Source organism: Pseudophryne corroboree, chromosome 6 (genome assembly GCF_028390025.1).
Source record: "Pseudophryne corroboree isolate aPseCor3 chromosome 6, aPseCor3.hap2, whole genome shotgun sequence".
In the NCBI taxonomy this organism is placed as follows: domain Eukaryota; kingdom Metazoa; phylum Chordata; class Amphibia; order Anura; family Myobatrachidae; genus Pseudophryne; species Pseudophryne corroboree.
This window is the reverse complement of record NC_086449.1, coordinates 791,313,532-791,339,041: the sequence shown is the minus strand read 5'-3', so window position 1 is coordinate 791,339,041 and position 25,510 is coordinate 791,313,532. Positions and strand designations below refer to the sequence as shown.

At 38.5% G+C, this 25,510-nt stretch overlaps 1 protein-coding gene across 17 annotated transcripts in view; it reads right to left on the bottom strand.

The window, feature by feature from the left end:
- LOC134933540 (protocadherin gamma-B1-like) overlaps nt 1-25,510 on the bottom strand; it is a 543,090-nt gene that overhangs the window by 270,768 nt on the left and 246,812 nt on the right. Inside the window, exon 1 of one of the 17 annotated variants that reach the window (XM_063928847.1) lies at nt 20,263-22,738. The exons of 14 other annotated variants lie outside the window; for them this stretch is intronic. In XM_063928847.1, coding sequence (XP_063784917.1) covers nt 20,263-22,665 — 2,403 coding nt within the window. In that variant the 5' untranslated portion in view covers nt 22,666-22,738. Of the gene's footprint in view, nt 1-6,973; nt 9,571-14,239; nt 16,826-20,262; nt 22,739-25,510 lie in introns of those variants that run through there. 2 more of the 17 variants (XM_063928832.1, XM_063928830.1) reach the window with 2 other exon arrangements.

Sequence of the window (25,510 nt, the reverse complement as noted above, 5' to 3'; positions counted from 1 at the left end):
AACAGCTTCCAACTTAAGCTTCATCCAGCTAAATAGAATTGCAACTATCTGTATGTCGGGACAATCCTGTAGGGTAGAATGTTTTTCAAAAGATCTTGGTATCTACAGTATGAGAGAAACTATGATCAGCTTATATAGGATGTTATATATCCTAGATGTCCTAAGTAGGGGTGCATCCAACAACCCACCACCTGCCCTGGGTGAGCAAAACCATGCTGAGGAGGACAGACTCCTGATTATATGGACCATCAAAATCATTCATTTTAGTTCACCATACAATTAAGCACTTTTGGATTTTGATTTATCAGGCTATGTCACAAGCTGGCACTGCCTACAATTTGGTACAAATTTGTTTATGTCACCTAGTACATAAAATGACAACACATTGCATTATAACAGGCAATGAGAGTGAGGGCTGCTTTGGTATGTTCTGTCCCCACAATAGTATTAAAGACTTTTAATGACCAGCATTATAATATGACCAAAAGTAATACTATTGTGGTTATTGCACATAACATATAAAAGAGTCTACAAGCCTTATTTATAAGATATAAAATACTAAGTTGCACTAAAGACACCACTTCACATCACTTTGCTTATTTATGAAAAAATGTGAAGGTTTTGCAGCTTAAACAATGAAAATTTTAAAATATTACTGTGCATAAAATTTATAGTAACTTTAAATTGTTTTAAAGCGTAAAGATTATTTTTATAACATATGATAAAATGATGACAAGTAAAAAAACACAATATATAAGTCCATGATACTTATTCAAAAATAACTAAAAAGGAGTGCTTCTATCATATATGGTACAACCCACCTTCTTAGAAATTAGTTCAGGAGATAAGTGGAGTGACTGTCTTATCATTATTAAATTACCATTGATACTTAACTATATATTATTCAATTAGAAGAGAATAAACATCGGGAGCAAAACATTTATGTTTTTCTCAATGTTTCCCATTGCTTATCCTATATTTTTTTTCAGCCTATCCAATTTTGCTGCCCAATAAAAAATACATTCTCTCCCGAAAACATACAGGTTCAGTGAAACCTGTGTGTATATTCGGGAGACACAGACCCATTTTTGGGTGACAACAGGGCTGTTTACGAGGATTTGTTTCCCCTGCCTCAAGCAGGAGAAACATAATCCCCACCGTGGCTCATGCCAGCTTATCGGGGATAATTGAATAGGCGGAGAGAGGGGGAAGGGGGAAACATTGTGGCTAATTTAATTCCCCCCATAATATCTCCCATTTATTTGCTTTGATTCTTTCAGAATATTCATCTAAATCAGTTGTTCTCAAACTCGAGCCTCATGTCCTCACACGGTTCACGTTTTCCATGTTGCCCAGCAGGTGCACTGTGTATCACCAACTGTCACATTTAAAAAATCTACAGGTGACCTGCAAAACATGAACTGTGTGGGGTCCCGAGGACTGAGTTTAAGAACCTGGGATCTAACTGATGCCAAAGGTCCAACACTAGCTGTGATGAGCGGGTTCGGTTTTACTCGGTTTTACTCGGTTCTCAAAACGGCATCTTATTGGATCACGGATGTCACGTGTTTTGGATAGCCCATAAGGTTCTGTTTTGAGAACCGAGTAAAACCGAGTAAAACCGAACCCGCTCATCACTATCATTAATATGTGTGTCAGTGTTAGCAATGCTGCTTACTGTAAATATGCAAAATATGAGGGAACTATACCTATCAACTTTATTAGAAGATGTGACAAACCCGGCCTATATGTGTGAAAGGGACACCATTTGCAAAGCAATTGAATAATGTAAAAATGTCAGAAGTAATACAACTCAGAACGTAATAAATAAAAGGTTCCATTCTCTGACAGCAACAAGTTATAAATTCTAAACAAGTGCCAACTAACTGACAACACATGACCGTAAACATATAAATATAGAATTTGACAGCAGATAAGAACCATTTGGTCCATCTATTCTACCCTAAATACAGGCTGATGCATAGAGCTTCCACGGGTAAAAAAAAAATAGTAAGGAGCCAACAAACCTACCAGTATATTTTTGGATTGTGGGAGGAAACTGGAGTATCTGGAAGAAACCCATGCATGTATGGGGAAAATATACAAACTCCACTCGCTTGAGGCCATGGTGGGACCCCTGACCTCAGTGCTGTGAGGCAGTAATGACAACCATTACACCATCTGTCCTACTTGTTTACCAAGATGGGGTAAAGCTCCCATCTGTTAGAACAGAAATGCAGGTTATATATATTTTATGATACAAACTGTGCTTGAGCCATTAAAGCCACAAGTTTCCTGCTGCATACCAAATACAATAAAATCTACAGTCAAAACTAAAAGTAAATAAATCTATAATCCTAAAATTTCAAAATGTATGTTTAATGATTGAAATTCCCATTAGAATTATATAAGCAACTGCATTATTAATTAGAATTTCTCTTGTTACCCATAGAGAGGATTGCCCCAATTTTACCCCACACTTAACACAAATTAGACTTTTTCACTTTAAGTTGAGTTCAAATATACAAATTGCAGCAATTGCAATGCAGTAGAAATTTAGCTTCACTTCATATTATGAAGTATATTAACAAGTAGCAAAGTGTGTAATTGTAAAAGCAAGTGACCCCCAAGTAATAACTTGGAAAAGTATGAAATTACAGTAGCATCTGTCTCAGATTTGTTATAAGGAAGTTTGCCATCAGCAACTACAACAGAGATTTTCAACCTTTTACAACTCGCGGCACACTGAACAAGATTTAAATATTGCCAAGGCACACTCAAATACATTGGTGATGCATGGTGCAGTTGCGTGTCCTTGGATGTCATGTCGCAGCTTCTTCATGGGTAACGCCTGAGCCACATCAGAGAAAGCCAGAAGAGCCCAACACTGCCCGGACCCAAAATTAGAACTGGCTCTGCAACCACTAAACTCACCAGTATTGATCGTTCCAGGGCCTCACTAGCAACAAAACACTGATGGGCCTGGCTGTGCTTCTATGGCGGCACACCTGGAGACTGCTCAGGGTACACTAGTGTGCCATGGCACAGTGGTTGAAAAACACTGAACTACAGTATACTCATCACCAGGTCTTAAATGAAAAAAAGTAATATTCTTTTTCCTGATTTACTATAGTTAAAATGTTTGGAGATGTTGCTTTGTACAACACATGTAGTCTATCTGTATAATGCACAATAGAAGAAATATTCAAAGAACTAGTTACCAGTCCAACAAAATGATGGAACAACATAACAGTAATGTCAGTGCAGGCAGCTGTATATGGAGCAACAATTGGCTTACTCCATCAGACACCATCTAGAGGCCGCCGACACACAAAACACTTAGAATTTCCCCCATAGAGGTGAGGAGCAGCATTAACCTTTTCTTATATAGTATGTGTTTTTAGAAACTTTACTTAAAAAAAAATGAGCTCTCATAATAATACAATGAATTTCATGATCACTTTATCTCTTCAATACTTTGGGCAATAGATACCATAATAACAAATTGTTTTGGTAGATTTCTGAGGAATAATCAGGCCTCTAAAAAGTTTAATTAGAGAAATTAGTTAATCATAGAAACTGGGAAGAACTGTAACATGTATTTGTTAAAAAAAAAACGCTCAAAAGTTGCGGAGGATTAATAATTCAGCACCATGTCAAATATGACATTTTAGAAATGATTGGTTTTATTTTATTTCTTTAAATGGATTGATTATTTGCAATAAGATACAGCTATAGAATGCTAACTGCTTAAAATCAATAACTACAAGAGATGTAAGTTAATCATAAACATTAAAAATAACAATGTTTTATACTTAGGATTTCTTTAATTACAAAGGTCCTAATTCAGTAAGGATTGCAGTTTCTGCTAAAATTAGAGATGAGCAGGTTCGGTTTTACTCAGATTTACTCGGTTTTACCCGAATCTCCTTATTGGCTCACGGACGTCACGTGTTTTGGTTAGCCAATAAGAAAAATCCAGAAAAAAAGAACTTGCGATTATTCTGGCGTTAAGAACCGAGTAAATCCGAACCCGCTCATCTCTAGCTAAAATACAGTTTCTGCGATCAAATAGTTGCCGCCCAGAAATAGTGAAAAAATGGCCATCATAAAATTTGCGAATTCATCTCAATATACGGTCTGATTGCAAAATCATATGCAATTTCCAAAACATCGAAGATTTTTCCTGTCTGTGACAGGCAAGGTCAAACACAATTTTTGCTAAACAAGAGGCTGGAAGTGGTCATTGCTGACATCAGAGGGCTTCCATAAAAATGCCTGGGCACACCTGCGTTTTTTCAGACACAACCAGAAAATGGTGGGTTTCCACCCAGAAACACCGGCTTCCTGTCACTCAAACAGTGGCTGCATTGTGATCATAATGTGTACGCATTTTTAGTTGCTATTTTTGCTAGCACATGCACAATGTGAATGCTGCGCATGTGCAGTTGTTCGATAATTGGACGAATTGCGATTTGCAAATTTAGTGTTCCTTACTGAATTAGGCCCTAATGCAACAATTTCTTGAGAACAGTTATCTCCAATTTTAAAGCCAAAGTCAAATAAGACCAAACTTTATATAAAGACCAGCCACCGACCTAAACATTAAACAACAAAATATCAAAGCAATTATGTGGACAAACTATACGTACGTATGTATGTATGTATGTATGTATGTATATATTTATAAGATGGCATGCTATAATGACATACAACTCTTTAACATGATTGGACACATTATATCACATGACCATGCCTTATTTTCCAATGACCACACACTACCCAGCGCAACTGTACACTTCAACTACTTACATATATACGTACTTTATAGAAGGCATTTGGGACTCCTGATGTTGTAGGCACGCCTGCACCCAAAAAGGTGGTGTGGCCTCAGCAAAGGCTGCATGGACTCAGCAAAGGGTAAATGGCTTTGCGTTAATGTTGCAATTGTATGCCCCCAGTCCTTCTGTCTCCCATGAATAGATGCTGTGTTCATGCACACAGCATCTATACACTGCTGCTCTGCTAAGCAGAGCAGTGGTTGACAGGGTGCCTCCCAACTCCCCTCCACCACTGGACACTGCTAACATGGGTGGGACAGCAGTACAGTCCCAGAAAATTGGGACTGTCCTGCGAATATGGGGACAGTTTAGAGGTATGCATATGTCATATTAATAACTGTATACAAATACAACTGTAAACAACAGCTTTACTCACAGAGAGACCACTGACAGAAAAGCAGCACAATACTGCCTCGCTGATAGCAACACCTCTCCGCCTCACTGACAGCAGCCCATCCCTTCCTCACTGACAGCAGCACATCCCTGCCTCACTGACAGCAGCACATAATTGCCTCACTGACAGCAGCACATCCCCGCCTCACCGACAGTAGCACCTCACCATCTCACAAGCAGCAACCGATCCCTTCCTCACTGACAGCCGCCGATCACTACCTCACTGACAGTAGTACATAACTGCCTCACTGACAGCAGTGCATCTCCGCCTCACTGGCAGAAGTGAATCCCCACCTCACTGACAGCAGCGAATCCACACCTCACTGATAGTAACACATCATTGCCTCACTGACAGCAGCACATCATCACCTCACTGACAGCAGAACATCCCTGCCTCACTGACAGCAGCACATCCCTGTCTCGCTGACAGCAGCACATCCCCACCTCACAGACCTCAGAACATCCCTGCCTCACTGACAGCAGCACATCACTGCCTCACTGACAGCAGAACATCCCTGCCTCACTGACAGCAGCACATCCCCGCCTCACTGACAGCAGCACATCCCCATCTCAATGACAGCAGCACATCCCTGCCTCACTGAGAGCAGCACATCCCTGCCTCACTGACAGCAGCACATCCCATCACTGCCTCACTGACAGCAGCACATCCTTGCCTCACTGACAGCAGCACATCCCCACCTCACTGACAGCAGCACATCATTGCTTCACTGACAGATATATACATTTCTGACAGAAATACAAACTACTGACAGATATTTGAGACTATTTTATTTACTTACACTGTTATACCATTATATAAATTCTAATGAAACAGCCTACTGTAAACTATTTTTCTTTCTATTCTGTATCTGTTTCAACCTATTTCATCAAGATACTGTAGATATACTACTCTTCAGTGTGTGGAGTGGTATATCTATCACATACAGCACAGATGGAACCGCGCTCATCTGAGGCGGCTTCAACGCAAACGAGCACCGCCGGCGTGACTAGGCGATCCGTCCCCCTAGTCACGCAGGGAGTGCACAGAGACGATCCCATTCAGAGCGTCTCTGTCCGGGTGCGCAGATGGAGACACTCTCCATTCAACTGAATGGGGTGCGTCTCCATCACGGGCGCGTGCACCCGGGTGGACGGGGACGCTCTAGGAAATAGGCCTAGTCACAGATGGAGCCACGACTAGCATAGCTCCTTCTGTATATAACACTATGGTGTCTATGTATTAAGCCATGGAGAGAGATAAAGGGACAGAGATAAAGTACCAACCAATCAGCTCCTAAATGCCATTTTTCAAACACAGTCGGTAACATCTCAGTTAGTAGTGGATTAGTCTGTACTTATCTCAGTTCACTTTATTTCTATCCAAGGCTTAGTACATAGACACTTAAATAACCCAATATGTCCAGTGTTTGTCAGTTAATTTCAAGATTGTGAATGCAGTTTACTGAAGGATAAGCAACTACAACATTAATAACAAATCACTTTGTAACATTTATCAGTGACAGCGCTGACCAAGAACACCATTCTCTACATAATTCAAGACCATAGAGTATATAACACAGTGGAATGTTCTGATCATCCAAGGTGATACGTTATACCATACAATCATTTGCAATATGTAATATTGTATCTATCTCAGATAAAATAAAATTTCTGTATATGTTGAACTTCCAATTTGAAATTCTGGATAGAATAAATAGACTTTATTTATATAAACTCACCTCAGTGACACTGCTAGAGGGCAAAGTTGGTTTTAGACTTTCATTTCCAAGTCCTGAATCATCAGCATCAATAAGATTCTCTACAGGGACATTTTCATTTGGTTTCCTATAGGTAAAGTCACTTTCACTAGAGTCCAAAGCCACACACACATTGTACGAGTAGGGAAATGGCAAAGATCCATCACTATACATAGAGAGCATCCTGGGATCAACTGGAGGATAGAGATTTGTACTTAGAGAAGTAAAGGTTGGTGAAGGTTTTGAGTGTTTGCATTTTGATATAATGACCAACATAAAAGTTACAATAAATAACAAGGAAATTAGAGCAAGTGCGATCACTAAGTACAACTGTAGATTGGATTGGGGATCTTCATCTTTGAGATTATTACTGAGTTTAGGAACAGCTTGCTGAAAGTTATCTGCAACAATGAGACTTAAGGTGACTGTAGCTGAGAGAGAGGGGTCTCCATTGTCCTTCACCATCACCACAACCTTGTGATGCAATATATCCTTCTCATGAAATACACGTGATGTCCTGATCTCACCCGTTTGCTGACTGATGGTAAAGTGAGATGGTTCTGACACTTGTATGAAGTGATATGAAAGCCAAGCATTATGTCCAGAGTCTGCATCCACTGCAACCACCTTAGTTATTAATGATCCTTGTTCAGAGGCAAAAGGAACCATCTCAAACACAGCTGGGCCACCACTGTCTGCTGACGGGTACAAGATCTTTGGTGCATTATCATTCTGATCCACTATGCGGATAATTAGTGTTGCATTGCTGCTCAGAGATGGAGATCCATTGTCTCTGGCCGTTACCTGTATTAGAAACTCCTTGTGCTGCTCATAATCAAATGATCTCTGAGCATAGAGAACCCCAGTCTCTATATTGATGGACAGATAGGAGGACACTGGGAGTTCTTCTGTATTAGTGTTAAATAGTGAATAAATGATTTTAGCATTGTCTCCTATATCTGGATCTGATGCTTGTACACTGTATATTGAAGCTCCTGGTAAGTTGTTCTCTGGCACATAAGCAACATAAGTAGATTTCATAAATATTGGGGAATTGTCATTAACATCTGATATCTCCAATCTGATGGTTCTTCTGCTGGAAAGTGGGGGAGATCCTCTGTCAGTAGCTACAACTGTGATGTTATAACTGGATACTTTCTCTCTGTCCAGATCACTTGCTGTAACTATTCTATAATAACTTGTAGTTGATACAATTAAACCAAAAGGTACATTCTCCATGATACTGCATTCAACAACTCCATTCTTTCCTGTGTCAAGATCATGAATATTAATAAGCGCTATCACTGTGCCAGGCGCAGAATCCTCAGGTATGGGACTAGATAATGATGTGATAGATATCTCAGGAGCATTGTCATTCTCATCTGTTACCTCTATTAAAACCTTAGCATGGGCAATAAGGCCACCCCCATCCTTTGCTTGCACAGTCAGCTCATAATTTCTGATCATTTCAAAATCCAGATGTTTGTTTATTGTGATGTCACCTTTTGTAGGATGAATACTGAATGTACCCATAGGATGAGCATTGCCTGATGTTTCACTTAAAGAATATGTGATCTGTGCATTGCTACCTTCATCTTGGTCATTTGCAAATACACTTAGCACAGTTGTGTTGATTGGAGTATTTTCCTTCACAATTGCTTTATATATGTCTTCAGTAAATACAGGGAAATTGTCATTAGCATCAGTTATAATTATTTTTATCGAAGCAGTACCTGATCTAATAGGATTTCCTCCATCTAGTGCCATCAGCAGTAAATGATAAATATTTTGTGCTTCTCTATCTAATGGCTTCTCTAACACAAGCTCTGGAAATGTACTCCCATCTGTTCTGGTCTTCTCACTCAGGGTAAAATGCTGATTGTCACTGAGCCTGTATGTCTGGACTGTATTACTGCCAATGTCTGGATCTTCTGCAGTTTTTAAAGCAAATCTTGTTCCAGGTGATGTAGTTTCAATAACATCTAATATGAATGTGTTGGGAAGAAATCTTGGGGAATTATCATTAATATCTTTAATTTCTACATTGATACTGAAAACATTTAAAGGGTTTTCAACCACAGCATCAAAGGTTAGGAAGCAGGTAGCTGCTGCCCCACACAGTGTCTCTCTGTCTATCCTGTCCTTAATGTACAGATTACCATTATCTACATTTACATAAAAATATTTCTCTGATACACGTGATACAATTCTCAGTTTCCTAGATGAGAGATGTTTAATATCTAATCCAAGATCTTCTACAATATTTGCTATAACAGAGTCTTTTCTCATTTCTTCTACAATAGAATAATGAGTCTGAGCAGAGACTGAATGACACAGCCATGATAATAAGAAGGAAAATATTACTTGCCATCTGATTCCTTTGTATGTCTGTGTGTGAGCTTCCATTGCATTTGAAATATTCCACAAAATGACCCCTTGAAAGGCTAGTATCTGTAATCCAGTAAATAAGAAATATCCCAAAGTACTTCTTGTTTTCCTGATCCAGTTTTTCAGAAGAATAAGTTAAGAAAATATCTTATATTCTGTGTGGGGAGATTCCAGAAAATGGCTGTGTGTCTTCCTGCAGATCTGCAGTGTGTGTAAATGATGAAAATATCAGTGGATCTCCAGCTCTGAATTCTTCTCCTTATTGGTCAAACAGCGGCGCTCTGAGGTGAAAATCGGGTACTGCAATGATTTTTTCAAATATATTGCAAAAGTCCTTGAATTGTAGGTGTATTTATGTGTTTTATTTTAACCTTATAGATTTAGTGTTTGTAATAGCATTTTCAATATATTTTAAGATACTAAAAATGTAGCATTTTACATTTACGTTGTAAGAAAAATAAAAAACAGAGGACTCATGAGGTACAATTGCTTCTTTTAGTGTGAAATATTTAAAATTGGAATATTAGCTAGAATGAATAAAAATGAAATAAATAGATCAGTAGATAGAGATGCAGTTTGTCAGCCAAATTATTTTTTAACTTTTACCTTATTTATATAAAGTTGTCTTAAATTTCAGGCACATTGGGGTAAGTTTACTGAGGTGGGAGTTCTGTAGAACTGGTGATGTTGCTCATAGCAACCAACCAGATTCTACTTAACATTTATCTAGCTGCTTCTAGAAGATAATAGAATCTGATTGGTTTCTATGGGCAACATCACAAGTTTTGAAAACTCCCATCTTAGTAAATTTACCCCCCTACGTCATTCCTAAAGATTAATACAATTATAGTCATACATTTTACATTTCAAACTTTTCATTAAAATATAGAAAAAAACAATAATTTCTATGAAAATGCACATACTGTAGCATCCAATAAAAGGAACCATATATGATTTAATGAGCCATTTGCAGTTTCCCTATACCTGCTGTGTGTCCTTCCTAATAAGTATCTGGTTAGGTGTAAAGGGCAATGTTCCTTTTATTCAGAGACCAAGTTTCATAACTAAGTCTCTTATTTCATAAAATGCATTATTATAGTTAATCTTGTCTAATTAATCAAATTCCAGAAATGAAAGCATAAAATGTCTGTAAAACATCTAACAAAGCAAATTCTTAAATGATTACTGATTTTGTAGCTATAAAGCAATTGGGTGATCTAACTATGATGCTGATTTTAAAATATAAATAGTATGAAATCGGATGACGTTAATAATAATAATGCAGAAGCGTAACACATTAAGGAAATCAGCATTTTTCCCTTACAAAACAAAAACAAAGCCACAGTAATGCACAAAGGTGCCCTCAGCTAACACTGAGTGCTCCTTGCACATGTGACATCATGACATCACAGAACATGGGCACAGGAGCAGATAGATTGGTGTCAGGTACCTCTCTAAGCATCCTGCAAGCTGTAGAGAGTACCATTGGTGTGCTGACCATGCTACCAACCAGGTCTTGTGCCCTGTCTGCCAACACCAGTCACACACACCCCTCTGTATGTCCCAGAGCACAAGTAGAGTTGTCCACCTCTTTCTCAAATGGATATTGACATATGATAATATTCTTATTAATACAAAAATATACAAAAATAGCAACAAATGAACAGATGTTTTCTGGCAAAAAGCATTAATACATTGTGTATTGTATTTTTATAACAATATAGTAGCATTCCTTTTGATTTACACTAAAAGAGTGTTTTACATGCTTGTGGAAGCTAAATCTGGGGAATGGGGATAGAGCCAATTGGTTCAAATGACCCCAAATCCACGTATTGCACCTGCTATAGGGAGCAGTACCAGTAGCATCATTTAGATGTTGCATATATCTGCAGATATAGGGTATCGGCAAGGCTTCTCCGGATCTCAGATGTTGTAGGAGCCATTATGATGTGGCCTTACACTGGGCATTTAGACCCAGACAAATGTGTCATTATTTATGGGGTTGCTGTGGGGTGCGGTGGCCCCTGTGTCGGTATGGCTGGGCGGCTTCAGGTCGGCACACCCTAACGCCTTATTAACACTTATGATTTTCCCTGTCACTTTGTATATATTTTTGTATTATTTTAATCACACTTCACTAACATAGCACTTCTGTGCTTCTTATTAACCCTTGTTAATTTTCACCTGTGGGCTGACCTGGGGTAGCCGGCCTGTGCCGACGTGATGGGGTCCTGCACCCCGAACCCATACCTAGTATTAGGGACCCCCAGTGATGGAGAAGCCTTGCCAATCGGTCTGGGGGCTAAATCTTATATCTGCAGATATACGCAACTAATATCTCCGTATTATCTGATTATTATGTAGTATTATTATTCACTCAGTGTGCATTAGGGAACACAAATTGTTTTTTCTTACACAGAATTACCCCTCCCTTTTAGCACCTGAGTGATATCACAATCTGATTGAGCAGCTTACCAATATTTGCATCATTTAGATGTTGCCTGTTCTATTCATTGGAGGTGAATGTGTATGGGTCAATGGAGTATCTGAAATAAATCCGGTTAAATACAGTGTATTTCACATAACTGTGACATGCTACGTCACTGGCTTTTCCTATAAAGATATTCCTCATTCTTGTTTCTTTATTTTGAAACATTTAAAGCTATGGAACATACACATTAACAGATACTTGTAAAGAATTTTCCACCTCAATAGTACTTATAGTAACATATCAAAGTACAATGGAACAGACCCTATTTTCAAGCAATATTAAATGAAGTATAATGCTGGAGCACATAATGCCCCAGTGCAGTATTGCAAATGATGGCATAATAATTAATGTAATACATAGTTACTGTACATAGTTACATATTTAGTGAGGTTGAAAAGAGGCAAAATGCCCATCAGGTTCAATTTGTATTCTGTGTTACGCTGTTCCTAATATAATGCACCTTCTGAAGTAATGGTTTAGTTCCAATTGAAAACTATGATTCTTACCACTCCCAGATATTAATGTCACTATGTTAAATGCTATAACCCTGGATACTTTTTCCAGTTAGAAATCTGTCCAAACCATTTTTAAATGCATTACCAAGTCTGCCATTATTACCTTCTCTGGCAGGGAGTTCCAAATCTTTATTGCCCTTACCGTGAAGAACCCTTTACTATGTTGTGTACGGAATTTTCTCTCCTCTAGCCTCAGCGAGTGCCCACGTGTCCTATACTGTGTTCTTTTAATAAACAAATAAGCACATCAGCCATGAAGAAGGTATTGTGCATGTAGTTCCATGCACAATACCTTCTTCATGGCTGATGTGCATCATATCTAAGACTCTAATTGAAGCACTCAAGGGCATTTTGTAATTTATTAGCTTGATACAATTTTAAAAGGGCTAGTACTATATTATAAATTTGATTTTTTTATATTTCAATTGCATAGTATATTATTTGAAGAATGTAATCTAGTTGTTAAATAATTAGTCAAATTATTATTTAATGTATCTTGACTAATCTGCCTTATCAGAGATGTATTTCTTTTTTTACTAGCACTGTTCCATATAGGTTTTTTTTTTTCAATTTGTGTTCCAATAGAGTGGAGTCATTATATGTAGGTGGCTCATGGGGTGAAGGGGGTAGGGGGCTGGACTGCATGCCCTAATTCTAAACAAAATGAGAAGTGATACCATGCTGAGATTTGTAGTGCCACACAGAAAAAATAGAAACCGCAGATGCACACTGTAAGTACTATTGCTAATCAGAACAATTATCATAAACTCTGAAATTTAACATAGACTAAAGTTGGGGTGCTTAGCATATTTTTGCTAAAAAAATGGACCTACCTATAGCAACCAGGTGACCTCATCAGGTGGGTCCCTAACTCTCCTGAAGTAAAAGTCCAGAGCACGGGACCCCCCAGGCCAGCACACCTAAATGCCCTAAGTCATCAACCTAGTGAGAAGTGGCAGTTAAAGTGTTAGAAGGTGTTACATTAGCTAGAAATAGCAGCTCTGACCACTCCATGCCAGGGGGCCCCATGCCCCAAACTCATTCCTAAAACTGACAAACAGTATTATTTACATTTATCCAAGACTTACTATTCATAGTGCCTATTCCAATATGTAGTCTGCAAATTAAAAAACCTTATGCTAATTAAAAACACACAAGGGCAGATGGGATGGGTGCTATTCTAAGCTGTAGGAGTCTCCACCTACAAGTGTACACACATGTATGCAATATAGACTATACGGGAAAAGGGTTGGACTGTACATACTAATTCAAAACATAAGGTGCTACCTTGCTGAGATTTGTAGTGCCACACAGAAAAAAAGAGAAAATGCAGGTGCACACTCTAAGTACTAAGTACTATTAATCAGAACAATTATAATAAACTCTGCATTTTAACATAGAGTAAAACTGAGATGCTTAGCATAATTTTGGCCAAAAATATGTGCCCACCAACAGTGATCAGGTGACCACATCAGGTGGTCCCTAACAATCCTAAGGTTCAAGTCCCCCTGGGCAAGCACAGCCCAAACACAGATTAATAATAATAATAATAATAATAATAATAATAATAATAATAATAACTATTACAAATAAATAGGTAAAAATTCCTGGGAACACTAATAAATATTTAAAACTTTTAGCTAATATTTTTAGACTTCTTTTTTACCAAATCATGTCAATAGATGTATAATTTAATTGTCATTGACAGAAAAATTACAATGTCCAGATACTAATAGACACATTGCATCACACTTCTGACCTAAAGAAATAATGCACTAAGAAACATTATCTGTTTTATACAAAAAAAAAAAACCCTTCACATGGAATTATCTACAGAATATAACATAAACTCACCTGATCACTGACTGGAAATGTTTCTTTTAAACTTTCATTCCCAAATCCAGAATCATCAGCATCAATGAGATTCTCTACAGGGACATTTTCATTTGGCTTCTTATAAGTAAAGTCACTTTCACTGGAATCCAAAGCTACACACACATTGTACGAGTAGGGAAATGGTAAAGTTCCATCGCTATACATGGAGAGTATCCTGGGATCAACTGGAGGATACAGATTTGTACTTAGAGAAGTAAAGGTTGGGGAAGGTTTTGATTGTTTGCATTTTGATATAATGACCAACAAAACAGTTACAATAAATAACAAGGAAATGAGAGCAAGTGAGATCACTAAGTACAACTGTAGATTGGATTGAGGATCTTCACTGGTTAGCTTGTTGCTCAGTTTAGGAACCACCTGTTGGAAATTATCTGCAACAATGAGACTTAAGGTGACTGTAGCTGAATGAAAGGGGTCTCCATTGTCCTTCACCATCACCACAACTTTGTGATTCAATATATCCTTCTCTTGAAAGACATGTGATGTCTTGATTTCACCCGTGTGCTGATTAATGGTAAAGTGAGATAGTTCTGACACTTGTATGAAGTGATACGAGAGCCATGCATTATGTCCAGAGTCTGCATCCACTGCAACCACCTTAGTTATTAATGATCCTTGTTCAGAAGAAAAAGGGACCATCTCAAACACAGCTGGGCCACCACTGTCTGCTGATGGGTACAAGATCTTTGGTGCATTATCATTCTGATCTACTATGCGGATAATTAGTGTTACATTACTGCTCAGAGATGGAGATCCACTGTCTCTAGCAGTTACCTGTATTAGAAACTCCTTGTGCTGCTCATAATCAAATGATCTCTGGGCATAGAGAACCCCAGTCTCTATATTGATGGACAGATAGGAGGACACTGGCAGATCTTCTGTATTATTACTGAATAATGAATAAATAATTTTAGCATTGTTCCCAGTATCAGGATCTGATGCTTGTACACTGTATATTGAGGCTCCTGGTAAGTTGTTCTCTGACACATAAGCAACATAATTAGATTTCTTAAATATTGGTGGATTGTCATTAACATCTGATATCTCCAATCTGATGGTTCTTCTGCTGGAAAGTGGGGGAGATCCTCTGTCAGTAGCTTCAATTGTGATGTTATAACTAGATACTTTCTCTCTGTCTAGAGGACTTATTGTAACAAGTCTGTAGTAGCTGTTAGACGATAACAAATTAAAATGTATATCTTCTACAATGTTACAGTCAACTTCCCCATTTTCTCCAGAATCTCGATCATTAACTTCAATCAGAGCTATCATTGTACCTGGCTCACAATCCTCAGAAACTGGATTAGAGAATGAGGTGATAGATATCTCTGGAACATTGTCATTTTCATCTGTTACTTCTACCAATACCTTGGAATGGGCAACAAGGTCACCTCCATCCTTTGCTTGTACAGAGAGTTCATATTTCTTTGTTATTTCAAAATCCAACTGTCTATTTGTTTTTATTTCTCCATTTGTAGGGTGAATAGTAAAAATCCCTGTATGATGGAGATCTCCTGAGGTTTTGCTGAAAGAATATGTGATCTCTGCATTTATCCCTTCATCTCTGTCAGTTGCATTTAATACAACAACTGTGGAGTTAATTGGAATATTTTCTTTTATGGTGACTTTATACATGTCCTGAGTAAATGTAGGAGTGTTATCATTAGCATCAGTAACAATGATCTTTACCAAAGCAGTCCCAGACTTCACTTGGTTTCCTCCATCCAATGCTGATAAAATTAATTCATGAACATTTTGTGTCTCTCGATCTAAAGGTTTCTCTAAAACAAGCTCTGGAAATTTACTCCCATCTGCTCTGCTCTTTGTATTAAGTGTAAAATACTGATTATCACTGAGACTGTATGTTTGTACTGAATTAATACCAATATCAGGATCTTCTGCATTTTGTAAAACAAATCTGGCTCCTGGTGAGGTTAATTCAAGAATTGCCAAAATAATGGTGTTATGAAAAAAATGTGGATAATTATCATTTACATCCTGAATTTCAACTTTGATCTTAAAAATGTTAAAGGGATTTTCAACCACAGCATCAAAGGTTAGGAAGCAGGTAGCTTCTGTCTCACACAGTGTCTCTCTGTCTATCCTGTCCTTAATGTACAGATTTCCATTCTCTACATTTACATAAAAATATTTCTCTGATACACGAGATACAATTCTCAGTTTCCTAGATGAGAGATGTTTAATATCTAATCCAAGGTCTTCTGCAATGTTTGCTATAACAGAGTCTTTTCTCATCTCTTCTACAATAGAATAATGAATCTGACCAGAGACTGAATGACACAGCCATGATAATAAGAAGGGAAATATTACTTGCCATCTGATTCCTTTGTATGTCTGTGTGTGAGCTTCCATATTTTGCATCTGAAATCTTCCACAAAAAGTCCCTTTTAACAGCTAGTATCTGTAATCCAGTGATTAGGAAATATCCAAAGGTTTTTCTTGTTTTCCCTGCTGGAATTGTTCAGTAGAATGTGGTAAAAATATCCTTTAGTCTCTGTAAAGAGAATCCAGAAAATGGCTGTGTGTCTTCCTGCAGATCTGCAGTGTGTGTGAGTGATGAAAATACCAGTGGATCTCCAGCTCTGTATTCTTCTCCTTATTGGTCAAACAGCGGCGCTCAGAGGTGAAAATGTGGAACTACAGTTCTATGAATTACTTTGGTTTTTAAACTTTATTTTTTACTGTTGTGTTTATTTCAATGACGTAACTTTAGCTACATAGCGCACAAAATTTATTTAGCATTACACCAACTGTTTATTTTCTATTTTAATCTTTGCAAGCACACTGCATTAATAGTGGGATTTATTTAATACTAAGCACATAATATTGAGTTCAGCATTATAGATCACAGAAATTCTGATAATTTTGTTTACATAATATTCATGATCATACTTAATAATTTGTTATGATCTTAATTCAATGTACATAATAAACGGCAAAAAATATATAGCAAGATTCTAATTGCAGCAAATAGCTATTTTTTTTTAGTGTACAGCAGTAGCAGGCAACATACCAGAGCTTTCTCATAACCTATATAACTGGCTATTATCCTAATGGTGGAGGGCTTTTCCCGAATTTGTGTTTATTGTATTTCATAATAATACATGGGGCTGTAAAGCAGACGAAATCAGGTCTGTAATTAGGGGCCTAATTCAGACCTGATTGCTAGCAGGCGATTTTTGCACTGCTGCGATCAGATAATTGTCGGCTACAGGCGGAGGGTATTTCAACTGTGCAAGTGTGTGAACGCTTGTGTAGCAGAGCTGTACAAACAGGTCTTGTGCAATCTCTGTGCAGCCCAGGACTTACCCAGCCGCTACGAACACTTCAACCTGTTCGGGACCGGAATTGACGTCAGACACCCACCCTCCAAATGCTTAGACACGCCTGTGTTTTTCCAACCACTCCCTGAAAACGGTCAGTTGCCACCCACAAATGCCCTCTTCCTGTCCATCTTCTTGCGTTCGCCCATGCGATTGGATTCTTTGCACAAACCCATTGATGAGTCGCAAACCACTTTGTACCCATCCAACACGTGTGCGCATTGCAGTGCATACGCATGCATAATTTAGATGTGATCGCCCGCTGTGCGAAAACGCAGCCTTGCGATCAGGTATGAATTACCCCCTAGGAGTGTGCAAGTTTTGCTGACACATAGAGCACAGGGCTTTGTGGTTGGCATTGTCATCACCCCGCATTAAATTCTTCTGGTAAGCAGGGTGCCGTTCAGGCAGTATAACTGCAGCAGTGCTACCCGGAGCATTCTGTGGATGTTCCCGGTAGGCATCTTTTCATCTGCTCTGCCGTATCCTCAGGATGCTTCAATAACTGCTGCACATCCCGGTGCTTGTCAGACCTGCCTCCTCTGAGTGACATCATGACATCTTTCAATAGGGGTCGGAGCCAGCACAGGGCAGCATAGAGCCCTGTTACTGCACTGGATGAAAAATTAAAGACACTGGCCACCTGTAATAGGCTTTACCCTAAGTTTATGTATCCTTTCATAATAACAGATACATAGGCTGAGTCATGGTCACACCCAAATTTGCATCTGTCACAGCAGCCATCGGAATCAGATGTATTAATATAGCTATCTATCTATGCGCATATTAGAGTGATATTTTGGTGTCCCCACTGCACCACCCACTGTTTTTTTTTTAGTATCTGGACTTGCACCAGACTCATGATGGGTGTAAGAGCTCCACCTGAAACAGGCATCCCAACTGCATACAAACACCAAACTGAACACTGAATTCGCAATGCCATTGACACTCCCATGATGTTTCCAACAGAAACAGCCACTCTGTGTCTTGATACTCACTGCCCATTTGCTGCCCAGAAATGCCTACAGTACATCAGGTTAGTCTCCATATGCACAAGATGCGACGCTGATGCACTTACTGTATGTGCTACTTCAAACTCATCATTTAGCACATGTGCTCACCATGTTTTCTGATTCAATCACATGTACAGTCATTTTGAAATCAGGAGATAGCTCCATTTTAACAGATACATATGACTCAGTATCATCCCACATAGTGTTACCTCCAGAAAGCTACTGGGTTCATTTTATTTTTATTAAAGTGCCTATTTGTATTAATGGGTCAGTGGGTCTGCTGTGTATGACTGCATACTGCAGTTACAGTGAACACAGTTTCTAAGTAATTACCGATCCAGCACATGATAGTTGGATATTCTCTCCCCACCAGCCTCACCTTGCTGACAGAGATTCCCAGCAATATGCCATGCACAAGCAGCGCTCATGCATTCACATACAGATTTCACTCACAGGGGATCCAGCGCAGCCTGTCTGGTCACCCATTGCTGGGTATAGGCAATGCCATCTCAAATACATTTTGTTTGTTTCCACTAACTTCATAGTCCCCAGAAGTAAAACCACAAAAATATATTGCAAGACCAATGATTTAACACGTCATCAACTCTCAGTGATTTTAGAGATTCTAAGATTTGACGATTATAAATTTTTCAACTAACAAAATACGTTATTTTGACCAAATACCAGTAGACTCTACATTAATCGTGAGGTAGGTGCAAAGTAGTTCAGCTCCTGTTCTACAAACAAAATGATAAGTATACAAATGTAATTCATACACTGTAATGAAAGTGAATTTGTAGATATTCTTAAAATTGTATATTAAGTCAGCAATGAAGAACACTGCAAAAAATAATTACTATTGAATTAACACTACACAGGTTTTCTTTTTAATTTAAAATAATATACTTCAGCAGAACCAAAACTCACACAGTGTGCCATCAATAATATATACAAATAATCATAATTTAATAATTAATCATTCAATTAACTTATTTATTTCATTCTGAGGAAATGTAAAAAACGACAACAGTATTTAGTTTTATTGGAAATAAATCATCAATGCTAAAAAAGTTGTGCAGTTTGCATAATACTTCAATAAAATACAAGTGGGATCCAAGTTACCCTTTGTTGAGAGTCTCTAAATCATGGTTCACCTAGACATACATTCTAATGCAGTCAATATACGTCTATCTATTAATATAATAACAATTATAGTGCTATGCTGATTACATCATTCATCATTCACGTCAGTCTCTGCCCCATTGGAGATTACAGTCTAAATTCCCTACCATGTAAACATACACTTACACTAGGGTCTATTTTCTGCCACAAGCCAAATATCATTAAAGAATGTTTTTGGATTGCAGAAGAAAACTGGAGCACCCGGTGGAAACTCACACAAACCCTGGGATAACATACAAACACCACATAGATAGGAAGGACACATGACACAATTGAACACATGACACCATCATTTCCAGGCAGTCATAATTTACATTATTCTTAATAATTCACATTATTCGGCATTAAAATAAAACAGGAGTCAGATATTCTAAGACAATAACATTCACTATCTGTCTTACAGGAAATCTCACATAACATTATCTATGATAAAAAAACTCACCTCATTACTGATTGGAAATGTTTCTTTTCCAAGTCCTAAATCATCAGCATCAATAAGATTCTCTACAGGGACATTTTCATTTGGTTTCCTATAAGTAAAGTCACTTTCACTAGAGTCCAAAGCCACACACACATTGTACGAGTAGGGAAATGGTAAAGATCCATCGCTATACATGGAGAGCATCCTGGGATCAACTGGAGGATACAGATTTGTACTTAGAGAACTAAAGGTTGGTAAAGGCTTTGATTGTTTGCATTTGGATACAATGACCAACAAAACAGTTACAATAAATAAAAAGGAAATGAGAGCAAGTGCAGTCACTAAGTACAACTGTAGATTGGATTGTAGATCTTCATTTCTAAATTGATTACTGAGTTTAGGAACCACCTGTTGAACGTTATCTGCAACAATGAGACTTAAGGTGACTGTAGCTGAGAGAGAGGGGTCTCCATTATCCTTCACCATCACCACAACCTTGTGATTCAATATATCCTTCTCATGAAAGACACGTGATGTCCTGATTTCACCAGTGTGCTGACTGATGGTAAAGTGAGATGGTTCTGACACTTGTATGAAGTGATATGAGAGCCAAGCATTATGGCCAGAGTCTGCATCCACAGAAACCACCTTAGTTATTAATGATCCTTGTTCAGCAGAAAAAGGGACCATTTCAAACACAGCTGGGCCAGCACTGTCTGCTGATGGGTACAAGATCTTTGGTGCATTATCATTCTGATCCACTATGCGGATAATTAGTGTTGCATTGCTGCTCAGAGATGGGGATCCATTGTCTCTAGCAGTTACCTGTATTAGAAACTCCTTGTGCTGCTCATAATCAAATGATCTCTGAGCATAGAGAACCCCAGTCTCTATATTGATGGAGAGATAAGAGGACACTGGGGGATCTTCTGTATTAGTGCTGGAAATAGAATAAATGATTTTAGCATTGTCTCCAGTATCAGGATCTGACGCTTGTACATTGTATATTGAGGCTCCTGGTAAGTTGTTCTCTGGCACATAAGCAACATAAGTAGATTTCATAAATATTGGTGGATTGTCATTAACATCTGATATCTCCAGTCTGATGGTTCTTCTGCTGGAAAGTGGGGGAGATCCTCTGTCAGTTGCTACAATTGTGATGTTATAACTAGATACTTTCTCTCTGTCCAGAACATTTCTTGAAACTATCCTGTAGTAACTATCAGATGAAAGTAAATCAAATGGGATATCTTCTATAATATTACAGTCAACTTCCCCATTTTCTCCTGAATCTTTATCATGAACTTTGATCAGAGCTATCATTGTACCTGGCTCACAATCCTCAGGAACAGGAGTAGAGAATGAGGTGATAGATATATCTGGAACATTGTCATTCTCATCTGTTACTTCTATCAATACCTTGGAATGAGCAACAAGGTCACCCCCATCCTTTGCTTGTACAGAGAGTTCATATTTCTTTGTTACTTCAAAATCTAGATATTTAATTGTTTTAATTTCCCCATTTGTAGGGTGAATAGTAAAAATCCCTGTATGATGGAGATCTCCTGAGGTTTTGCTGAAAGAATATGTGATCTCTGCATTTATCCCTTCATCTCTGTCAGTTGCATTTAGTACAATTACTGTGGAGTTAATTGGAATATTTTCTTTTAAGGTGACTTTATATATGTCCTGAATAAATGTAGGAGCATTATCATTACCATCAGTAACAATGATCTTTACCAAAGCAGTCCCAGACTTCACTGGGTTTCCTCCATCCAAGGCTGTTAACATCAATTCATGAACATTTTGTGTCTCTCGATCTAAAGGTTTCTCTAACACAAGTTCTGGAGATTTACTCCCATCTGCTCTGATCTTTGTATTAAGTGTAAAATACTGATTATCACTGAGCCTGTATGTCTGTACTGAATTAATACCAATATCAGGATCTTCTGCATTTTGCAAAACAAATCTGGCTCCTGGAGAGGTTAATTCAATAACTGCCAAAATGATGGTGTTATGAAAAAAATATGGATAATTATCATTTACATCCTGAATTTCAACTCTGATTTTAAAAATTTTAAAGGGATTTTCAACCACAGCATCAAAGGTTAGGAAGCAGGTAGCTTCTGTCTCACACAGTGTCTCCCTGTCTATTCTGTCCTTAATGTACAGATTTCCATTCTCTATATTTACATAAAAATATCTATCTGATACAATTCTTAGTTTCCTAGATGAGAGCTGTTTAATATCTAATCCAAGATCTTCTGCAATATTTGCTATAACAGAGTCTTTTCTCATTTCTTCTACAATAGAATAATGAATCTGACCAGAGACTGAATGACACAGCCATGATAATAAGAAGGGAATTATTACTTGCCATCTGATTCCTTTGTATGTCTGTGTAGGAGGCTTCATAGTTTGCATCTGAAATCTTCCTCAAAATTTCCTTTTAAAGGCTAGTATCTGTAATCCAGGAGACAGGACATACAGAAAAGCTGTTTATTATTTTGCTTAGTCCATTTGTTCAGAAAAATATGTTAAAAATATCCTGTATTCTGTGTAGAGAGAATCCAGAAAATGGCTGTGTGTCTTCCTGCAGATCTGCAGTGTATGTGAGTGATGAAAATACCAGTGGATCTCCAGCTCTGTATTCTTCTCCTTATTGGTCAAACAGCGGCGCTCAGAGGTGAAAATGTGGAACTGCAGTGCTGTGAAATTATTTTTCTAAGTATCTACTGTTATAGATATCCCAACATTTACTGAATATTGTAAGTTCACATGTTCTGTATTTTATGTATTTTTATACTAAACAAATATCAGTGAGTTCTTCTACATCACCATTCATATGACAACAAAATAAAACTATCATTTATTAAAAGTACTTTACATGACAACTTACATGAAGTGGGAAAATACTATTTAAAATGCAAGTAATCATTATTGTTGTATTTTTAGTCCAGATTAGAAGTGTAACACACTAGAAGTATCGCATATGCTATAAAACGCATTTATTTAAGTAGTGCAGTGCTTTCTCCCATTTTCAGTTTGCTGTGGTGTTCTTTTTAAGATGGGAGAGGCTTATTAAAGTTCAGGAAAAGAAAAAGTGGAGAGAGAGATAAAGTACCAACCAATTGGCTTCCAACTGTCATTTTACAGGGAGTGTTTCAACAATGTTAGGAGCCGATTGGTTGGTACCTTATCTTCCTCCACTTTATCTCTCTCCAAGCTGTGACAAATCTCCCCATCCATACTATATGGAGTTTTTATAGGGTGGGTTACTTTCAGCAAACATTACAGAACATTTAGCATTCCTTTCAGGTATAATTAATTAAGAGCACCTAACTCATGTTACCACAGAGAGACACTAGGTAAAAATGAACCAATAAAAGACAAATGCTGTGACAGAGGCTGTGACCAGGGCCATAATTAGGAGTGTGTGACTGGTGCTGATACACAGAGTGCAGGGCTCTCTGGGTGGTGACATCACTGCCCTGCGGCTCTTGCTTTGTCCAGAATGGTATCCTACAGCCAGGATCTATGCTACAGTGCTGCCAGAGCTTTCTTAAGATGCTGCATACAGGCACCCTGCAGCTTGTAAAGCCGGTCAGAGCATCCCCATGATGCTGCATTCAGCACTGCACTTACCACTGTTGGAGGCACCATCCCCTCAGTGTGATGTACCTCCAACATATGCACACGTCATGATGTTGAGTGCTCTAGGGTGGGCTGGCACAGGGTGTATTTGAGCCCTATTATGCGGGTGGCTGTGACCCTGTCCAATCATGAGCAGCATTAAAAAGAATCTATGGGTCATATGTAATAGGGTGCAAATCATGTAAAGATACATAATGTCTGTGATTTTGGCTGCAGATTTAATGCCGCAATAATATGAAAGGCAAAACCAGGTTAGTCTTGCCTTTCAAATTATTGCTGCTTTAATCTGCAACTGAGGTTACAGACTTCACACTGTTAAACATGATTTTAACTGTTACATATGGTGTAATGGTTAGCAACACAGCCTCACAGCACTGAGGTTCAATTTCCAATATGGTCTGTGTAGAGTTTGTATATTTATCATGTGCCTGCATGGTTTCCTCTGGGTACTCTAGTTTCCTCCCACACTACAAAAATATACTGGTTGGATAATTGGCTCCAATAAAATATCCCTAGTGTTTGCGTGTACATGCAGGGGTGCCGAAATGTGGAAAGTGGGTACTGCTTATCCGGACCCAGACTGGTTGGAGTGCCTCTGCACTATATAAATAACTGTTAATAAACAGAATATATAATTATGAACTCTATTTCTGTATAATCAACAATAGAAAACCCCAGTTTAACTACCTACGTATTGTCTGAGGAGTATTCCAATTGGACACATAGTTTGAAGGTTTGACCATATTGCTGTAGCTGGTAGTTATGTCAAAAATACATTCAGTATTACTATTAGCATTCACTTTGTTACTCTCAGCTATGATGACATAGCTGAATATAGTTTGGAGGGGTCTTAGAGCCTGTTTCCGATTTGTATGCAACTGAGCGATTATCAGTAGACTTCGATTGTGCTGTGATTGCATTGCATTTATGTGAAAAATACATTCAGTATAACTGTTAGCAGTCACTTTGTGACTCTCAACTATTCATTCAGACTGGATCCTTGCAGTGGCAGCGATCACAGTCTGAAGCCCTTTGGGGAGTGTGTATGTGCACCCCAGTGAAGCCCAGTGAGATGCGAAGGCATCTCAGGGCTGCGATCACCTCTGCCTGATTGATAGGCAGAGGCGGTCACGGGTTGGCAGGGGGCATGCCAATGGCGTTAGAAGATCGTTGGTGCGGCATGGTCCGGACAACACAGGTGTTTTTAGACCGTTGTGGGCATGGGCAGCAGCGGCTGCATGACATCACACACAGCTGCTGTGACCCGGGATGTGGTGGGTAGCTGCCTGCCAACACAGCTAGGCTGCACAGGCAGGAGGATACTCAGTGGGTGCAGAAGCATTGCTGTCATGCTATGCTTTCAAAGCCATGCAGGGGGTAGGGCCAGACATGTGGGGCAGACTAGCCCTGTGCTGGGTGTCTCCCTGCATGCCTGAGTAACTCATCGTTGATGTGCTAAATTTAACACATCTATGATCAGATCTGAATGACCCCCATAGTTCGGAGGGGACTTAGAGCCTGTTTCCAATTTGTATGCAATGCTGATGTTCATGCTACTGAGCAATTATCAGTAGACTTCGATTGTGCTGTGATTGCACTGCGCATGTGCTAAAGA